General features: G+C 46.5%; 1 protein-coding gene across 1 annotated transcript; it reads right to left on the minus strand.

Moving 5' to 3' along the window:
- Positions 1-204: 204 nt before the first annotated feature.
- On the minus strand, positions 205-8,330 carry PROKR1 (prokineticin receptor 1). The gene is made up of 2 exons (XM_044454530.1): positions 7,834-8,330; positions 205-901 (listed from the first exon to the last, which is right to left on the minus strand). Exons 1-2 carry the CDS (start codon positions 8,328-8,330, stop codon positions 205-207), a joined length of 1,194 nt encoding a protein of 397 aa, XP_044310465.1.
- Between the last annotated feature and the right edge of the window lie 312 nt (positions 8,331-8,642).

An 8,642-nucleotide genomic window follows, 5' to 3' on the forward strand; every position in this document is an offset into this window, starting at 1 on the left:
GGTTTCATCTCAAAATGCAGAGACTGTAGAAAAAAACTGTTTTATTTTCCAGTGCCTAGCGGAACATTTGATTGTCCTTGTTCAGACGATGCTCTGCTCTGCGGCACCTTCCCTGGTCGATTTTGATACGCACTGGGAAAGTAACCGATGAACACAGCCACGCGCCGAAAAGGAGCTTTGTGGCCTGGAGACGTGGGGCAAGACTCACTTGAGCCTGATGCAGTCCACCTCTTCTGTGACAGGCATTGCACTTGTTCTGATGTCCATATCCACACTGGACTTGGATCCGTGGTAGGTGGACCTCCACCTGAGGAGCATGATCTTCTTGAAATACTTCATGGTGCTGTTCTTTACTGTCACAAAGCACATGGTGTTGATCATGCTGTTGCTCATGGCAATGCACTCGACGATGTAGAAGGCGGTCAGGTAATGCTTCTCCTTCACGAAGACGGTGGGGAAGAAGTCGCGGACGATTGTGAAGCCATAGAACGGTGCCCAGCAGACGACGTAGGCTGTCAAGATGCACATGAGCACCAGCACGGTTTTCCTTCTGCAGCGGAGCCTCTTCCTGATCTGTTCGGTCTGATAGCCTGGCACAGTTTTAAACCACAGCTCACGCGAGATCCTGGCGTAGCAAAGGGTCATGGTGAAAACGGGCCCGACAAACTCGATGCCGAAGATGAAAAGGAAATAGGATTTGTAGTATATTTGCTGGTCCACTGGCCAAATCTGGCCACAGAAAATTTTCTTTTGGTTTTTGATCATGAACAATACAGTTTCAGTGGCAAAATAGGCCGATGGTATGGCAACGATCAGGGATACAATCCAGACCACCACAATGAGGAAGGTGGCTGTTTGGTAATTCATCCGCGGCTTCAGAGGATGAACAATAGCAAGGTACCTGCAAAAGGCAATTGTTTCGAAAGTTGGGTTAGGATGTCCTGTAATTATGCCACATTTTGCAAATTTACTGGACACTGGGCAAAAATGGTAAGCCCTTCTTAAAGTAACACCCCCCCCATCCCTGGAATCCATGTTGAGGAACTGCCAAAATGTCAGTGCAACATTGCTGAGAGTAGCTGATATGCTAATCTTAAAACTGGTGCAGCTGCAGTGCCCTTCAATTATCTGGTCCTAAGAGCATCTCTGCTGATGCTGCAAAGCATAGCACCAGAGTGCAACTTATCAGGATGCTTCTGCGGAACCAGATTAGGAAAAAGCAGAGCATTGGGAGATGCCAGGCCACGGGGCTGACATGGCCAATTCATGTTCTGCCTAGTATCTCCTGAAGCTGGGACTGTATCCTATGAGATTCACCTCCTCCAGCTATGAGGCCAAGCTACCCAATTTGGCTTCTATTGACAATTTTAATGCAGTAAAGAATTGAAAATCACCAACAGCTTGGTTCGTATGAAGACTGCAAGGGACCAAGGCGCTTTATTCAAGGAAGGAGTCTGAGCAGCTCCTAGATTCTATGTGTGCACTGCGGATGATTTGATACTTACACATTCCCCCTTTCTGGTACTCAGCAATCCTAAGGGCAGCTGCAGGTCCAGCCTTTAACCATCCCATGAATGGATGCCTTCAGATCCCTCTGACCTCCCCTTGCTTCTTGGAACACCCAACATACAGTCCCAGTGACCTGGCTACCAGGCCAGGGTTTTAGTCTCCCCTATTCCTCACTCCCTGCTAATCGTAACATCTCCCTTGATCAAGAAATCTAGACGGTTTGCACGTATCTTGTCAACTTTTGGCTTGCCTAATGAAAACATGTATTTATTTATAAACTGTTCCCATAGCCCTTTGGGGCAATCTGGGCAGTGCACAGTATATCACAATAAAAATTAAACTTAAAATTAATGCAATAAAATACAATACAATGAAAATCCATAAAATACAATGAAATGCAATATACCCAACAGATAGCTACACCAGTTAATACAATTACCTCGAGTACAGCAGTGATAAAACAAAATTATTAAATGATTTAACATTTAATGATTTAATATTAAATCATTTAATCAAATGTTAAATCATTAACATTTCTTAAAAATATACAATATTAATTCAACTGTTCTTAAAATGTTTGGTAAATAAAACTGTCTTTGCCTGGTGCCGATAAGATAACAGTGAAGGCACGGGGCTTACGCCTCTGGGAAGCATGAATGGGATGCAACCACCAAGAAGGCCCTTTTCCTACCCTTTTACCTCATATTACAATATTATGGATCTTGGCATTTTTCTTATATCATATATCTATCTTTTCTTAGGCTTCTTATTTTCTTTTGGCATTTTTCTTATATCGTGAACATCAGATTACCTATGGATTGGTTTATTTTTCATATAGTCAACTAATTTTGCTTTGTCTGGTCCTTTTGCTTAAATAGTAGATTCCAGTATAATATTTGTTTTATTTATTTTATTCATTATATTTATACCACACCTTCTTTCCTTCCAAAGAACTCAGGGTGGCTTACCTAATTTCCCACTTCCTCTCAGTCCTGTCCTCCCAACAACACTGCGAGGTAGGTTGGGCTGAGAGCCTGCGACTGGCCCAAAGTCACCCAGTTGGCTCCATGGCTGAGCTGGGACTAGAACCCAGGTCGCCTGAGTCCCAGGTCTGCACTCTTAACCACTACGCCACAGTGGCTCTGTGCCCCCTCCAGATTTCAGGATACCATTACAGCAGCAGGTCATCACAGTCTGTCCCTGTCCAGTTACTTTAGTGATGTTCTTGTTCTGTATCAAATCAAGAGAACATACTTTACAGCACTCAGAGCTCTCCCAGGCTGCCTCTTAATGGTACTGAGTTAACTCTTCTCAGCGCTTGTAATCAGCAAAAGAATCTTGATCTTGCCTGCCACCCGGTTGCCCAGATACTGCGACAGAACAGTATTGCACATTCTGTCTTGCCCTCTGGGCCCATTTGTTTTCTTAGAGATAACCCTTTTTGTCTCTAAGAACTGAGAATGTGTTCACATTTGCAGAGCTGGACAAAGGCGAAAGGTTTTCGCTGGCTTCTAATAGCTTTTGTGAAAGTAAGCCAGTTGGGGAGTTCCTTTGAACAGGAAGGAAGACCCTGAGAATTTAGCACAGGGCGTGCAGCTTTTTTTCACACAGCATGGCTTTGGGCAGAGGAGAGACAGCTGTCCTTTCAATGTTTACTATTAATGCCGGCAGAAGACCGGTTTGGAGCCCAGCTCTCCCCAATGTCTTCAATAAGTACCATCATTTGTAAATAAGCATTCGCCTTAATCTAGAATGAGCAATCTGGAAGCAGGAGCTAAGATAGTCCATGAGGCATGTTTCCAGCTGTCTCAGAAATTGCAGTGTCTAACTGAGTTTCATAAAACTAACTAGATGCAGCTTTATTATTATTTTATTTATTAATTAAATTTTTTTCTAACCCACCCACCAAAAGCGTCTCAGGATGGCTTACAATAAAATGGACTGCTTACAAAACAAAAAACAAAACAAAACAAAACAAAACAAAACAAAACCAAGGTGGGGCCCTTGGTTATTACTAGGAATTTCTGAAAAATTCATCTTTGCGTGCCAAAGAATATTTTCACCATGCTTATTATTGCATGTGTGTCCTGGTTTTTGTCCTCTCCCAGAGAACACAACGCAGCCCCACTTGATCCTCACAACAACCCTGCGAGGTTAGGCTAAGAGCCAGTAACTCTTGCAGCCAGCCAGCCAGTGAACTTCATGGCTGAGTGGGGACTAGCATCCAGATCTCATGGGGGCCATCCCCAGTCCGAACACAAGCACAAGAAAATACTCACAGCCTGTCGAAGACTTGCTGTTCCCTACTCCCTGTTTGATTCGCACAATTTTTTCAGTAGACTGGGTCATCTGTTCTTTTGCCTATGGGGGGCACTTGGAGAGTTTTGTGCAAAACTCCCATTGCATCGCTGTTCAGTCTGCACCAGTTTCCCATTTGCACAAAGCAGGCAATGATCACAGGAACACGTGGGAACTGGGCACAAGATGAGCAATGATACAAGGTCTGACTCAACCTTGTGATCTCAAACATCGCTTTTCACCTGTCCTTAGCTGTAACTCAGGCTTAGTTGCTCACACCCAGTGCAAGATCAATGCTATTGTGCAAAGCCCAAGAAGGAAAACTTATAAAGTGGGAAGCAGGTTACTTGAAGCAGGACTTGCACCTGAGTAAACATTATAGGATGAAACAAAATGCAATTGCACCACGTTTGGTCAAGAAGGGGGGAAATCCTACTTAAAACAACAGTATCCTAAACGCGCCAAAATCCTGGCTGGTGCAACATATTTCCATTCCGAAGTGTGGTCACTGCCAGGTTGATCCTCCATACGGGCTGCAGGAACCCAGCAGCCGGGATGGACGTCATTGGAGCTCTGCTGCTACATTGCCACAGACCTCCCCATACGCCTGAGAGCGTCACAAACACACCTGCCCAGATCCAGAGTGTCCTTTCCCTTTCCCTTCCTTCCATGCCCAGTGCCAGCTAAACATTTTAGTACCACGACGCTCGGAGAGGCTTGGCCATTGGGCGAGAGAGACAGAGATTTATGGCACCCTGAATGTCTATGCAGAACTAAATCCACCTGAGAGCTGCTCCCGGTAAAGAGATAGAAACATGGAAACACAGAAAACAGAGGGAGATACAGCACTGCAGCCTTAGTTCCCTGCTGTTAGTCCACAATTCCTGCTTTCCCCCCAGTGATGGATGCGTGTGTGTTTATCCTGCTTTCCCCAGCTGCGTGTGTGTTTATCTATGTATGACCCACAGGCATGGAGCTGGAGGAAGTTCCAAGTAGCCAGAGAATAACATGCAAACTGCTTCCATGACCTGACTTGGCATTTACTCTTGAGGTTGGCACAGAGATGGATTTTCACCTTGGCCTTTGCCGGAGAGGCAGAGGTGTTCTGTCCTAAACAAGCAAGAGGAAGCTATCTTGTTGACTACACAACTTAAGGTAGAAGTACAGCTAATGACATTGCAAGTGATTGAGCAGGTTTTCGGGCAGTGTGTGGCCCCCAGATGTTCTCTGACTGCAAGTCCCATCATGCCCTGACCAGCATAGCCAATGGCAATGGATCATGGGAGTTATGTTCCAATGAAAACAGGAGGCCAATACATTCCTTGTATCCCTGGAGCAGACCAGCAGACGAAAATCCACAGATCTTGGTGTGTATGGAACTGGAAGGCAGTTTTCTGTGTGTGTATGAGGTGGGGGAACAGATCTGCAAGTGCTAAAGAGGATACATTTATTGAAAGTTAACTTTTTAATGTGAATAGTTATTTGTGAATTTATTGAAAGACTTTGCTCTGCAGGAGAAATGGTAATAGATGCATACGAGGCAAGGGAGTGTCCTTGTGTGTGTGTGTGTGTGTGTGTGAGAGAGAGAGAGAGGGAGAGAGAGAGGGAGAGAGCGAGCGAGAGACAGACAGACAGACAGACAGACAGACAGACAGACAGAGTTATTCCAATCAATGCTTGGAACCTACTTTAATTTGCTCTCAAAGTACCAGAATGTCCATCCATTCTGATCCATTCTTTTAGTTTATGATAAACTGCTAATCTCAGAAGAGAATGCTATCTAAAACCTAATGACTGCCTATTCATACCTTCTTTTCAAAGCTGCACTGATGTTATCTAAAGTGAAATGACAGCGCTGTACAGGTACCTCAAAGGCTGTCACAAAGAGGAAGGAAAAGACCTCCTCTCACTCATCCCAGATTGTAGGACATGGAACAGTGAACTTAAATTGAGTGCACCAGGTGCAGGCGAGGCACAGGTAAGGATTTCCTCATTGTGAGAGCAGTGCGACAGTGGAACAAGCTGCCAAAAGGGGCTGTGCGCTCTCCCACACTGCAGGCATCCAAGAAGAAAGTAGGCGGCCATCTGAGTGGGATGGTGTAACTTAATGCCCTGCACTTGTAGGGGGTTGGACTCGATGGCCTTCTTGGCCCCTTCCGACACCACTATTCAATGATTTCATGGAAGTCAGGTTGAGCACCAGACTATTAGATTTCCCTGCGACCACTTTTTAATGATTCTTATAAGCAAATTTATGATTTCTGATACAGCACTACAATCTTGGACAATGGTGGCCATTGTATATATAAATATATACTATTTCTGCTATATAAATAATGTGAACTATTACAAAAGAGGAGTGCAATCTTATCTGTAGGTTTTCCCTATATAGCTGTTATCTACTGTCTTAAAGAAAAATAAACATTCAGAAAATAATTCTGGATGATGGCTAGAAAGCATCATTTGAAACCTAATATGGGTATCTGTAGAGTTGACCTAAACGAAGCAAAACTAAAAGAATTAAAGATTTAATATCTTCCCTATTTACTAGTCCATACTGCAAAAAATTGTGAGCATTCTGCCACTAACCAACAGTTGCCTGTAGAAATAGATATTTGAAGGAAATACAAATGTATGCTCTGGGGCTGCCATATAAATATTAGTAATTTCAGGGACCACTGAATATTGCACAGGCAGTCTTCTGAGCTACCAGAAATAAGTTGTTATGCAAAGATGAAGTAATGGCTGGCCAGGTGTCACTAAGAAGCAGGTGGCTGGCTTTGCTATCTCGCTTTTTGGTAGGACAACCTTCCCCATTCTGGTGCCTGCCAAAAGCCAGAGCTAGCATTTCTTTTATCCCTAGATTATCCCTGCTATCTGGACCAGGAAGGCCAATACTGGGCTGTCCCTCACCCATGAGAAACAAAGTCCTCTATGATAAACTATTGCAAGCCACAGTGGTAATTTGCTGGCTGCTGTGCCCCAGGCTCGTGGCTGTGCTTTGCTGATATGCCCCTGCTGGAAGACTCCTCCTCAGAGAAGAAGCTGGACCTCCCAGGGATGGACAGTATTGCGGAGGGAGGCAGAGTGAGCACCAAGTGCCCAGGAGTATCTTCCTCTCAAGAGGCAAGGCAGTAGTACTCCTACGTGAAGGTGTACTTGTTTGCAAAGGAAGCCTCCTCAGCAGTGAGGGCTTCCTGGTGAGCAAGATGGGATCCGTGAACAGGACAAGATCAACCTCATTTGGAAGCTCTGGCTAGGTAAGCATTCAGCTCCAGTGCCTTGTTTCCCTGAAGTTGCTCTGTGAGTGAAACACGGTACTTCTGAACTTTGGACCTCTGCTTAACTCTCCTACTGGGGATATGTTTGTATCTAGCTGCTTACCTTGCCCACACACCAGAGGCAAGGTTTCTTCCGGAACTCTCCCTCTTGCTGTGTCTCTTGTCTTTGCCTGTCTGCTGCGTACGACCACTCTGAACTGCCCTCTTGCTGGACCTCTACCCTCCATCTGTTTATTGACCTGGCTTTTGATGCGCCTCAAATACTCAGTTGAACCTAGCCATTCGCTTCAAGAAGGGTCTCCCCGCTTTGTGTACCCAGCACAGCCAAGCTGTCATGGAGCTGCGGGTGCTCTCTCCTGGCAGTCCTGTTTTGCAGCCCTCTTTGAAGAGAGCACTTGTGTCGCTTTCAGTGAACTCACGGTGCTGGTCCAAGACAATTTCCTGCCTCCAGCAAAGAACAAAATGGCAGCCCCTCCTTTCCAGGGACAGCAGCTGAATTTTATTTCCGTTCCCACTGCCTGAACTGCCACTGAGAGTGCACCCGTGGCCCACCCTCCAGCCCCTTGCTGCCTCTCCCTGCTCTCCCGAACTTGCCTGCGGAGCCACCCACAGATGGAGGAAGGGCATCGGAACACAGACTCTTGACTAGTCCTCAAGCCACTAATCTGGGTGATGAGGGAGCGAGAGTCATTTTTGAAAACAGGGACATGCAAAGGAGCACTCGCTTTCTAATGCTCCCCCTTACCTGTCCACAGCAATAGCCAGCAGGGCATTTGTGGAGACGTAGAGTGAGACAGTGCGCAAGTAGTTGACGGAGGCGCAGAGCACGTGGCCATGCTCCCAGGACAGCTGCCGCACCACGTAGTAGTCCATCTCAAAGGGGCAGCAGACGATGGCCACAATGAAGTCCGAGACGGCCAGGTTTGCAATGAGAAGGTTCGTGAGGTTGCGCAGCTTCTTATAGCGGGCCAGCGCCGCGATGAAGATGAAGTTGCCGATGCCACAGACCAGCATGATACCGGCCAGAGCCACTCCGATGACGATCCTGGCCGCGAAGTAGGTGCGCGTCTTGGTCACGTTGTCGTCCTCGTCCGAGGGCAGGTCGTAGTCGCTGTAGCTGACGTTGAAAGGGAAGGCGAAGTTTTGGTAGGAGGTGAAGTCCCCGCCATGGTGGCTGTAGATAGCGGCAAAGTTGGTGCTCATCCCGAGTGTGCTGTTGGGATGAGGGCCTTCTTGCCTCATGGTGCGGCTGTCGGCTCCGCTCGTGTTCAGTTCAGCTGGCTCGGGCTTTGCCTTCGCCGTGTCTCCCGGGAAGGGCTGTCCAAGGGAGCGAGCGGCCGCTCCTGCACATCATGCTTGCAGCATCTTTGACGGCCACAGCATCTTTTCTGACCTTTTCAAATGGGAAAAGAAGTAAAGCAGAATCAGGGGAATGGGGAACTAGGCAGCAGTAGTTCCATCTGTGCTAAAGCTCTCCTGGAGAGATGCTACTGATGGTTTTGGAAAGGAAGAGGTTTCCGGGGGAGAACTCCCAGGACTAACTGTCAAAATGCA

This window comes from Varanus komodoensis, unplaced genomic scaffold (assembly GCF_004798865.1).
Source record: "Varanus komodoensis strain SLA01 unplaced genomic scaffold, ASM479886v1 scaffold7_3, whole genome shotgun sequence".
Taxonomy (NCBI): domain Eukaryota; kingdom Metazoa; phylum Chordata; class Lepidosauria; order Squamata; family Varanidae; genus Varanus; species Varanus komodoensis.

Excerpts from the sequence above, each read along its gene's own strand:
- PROKR1 (XM_044454530.1), bottom strand. The coding sequence starts at position 8,330 with ATGAGGCAAGAAGGCCCTCATCCCAACAGCACACTCGGGATGAGCACC. Across the intron at positions 902-7,833 it reads CTGGCTATTGCTGTGGACAG|GTACCTTGCTATTGTTCATC; the intron begins GTAAGGGGGAGC and ends TGCCTTTTGCAG.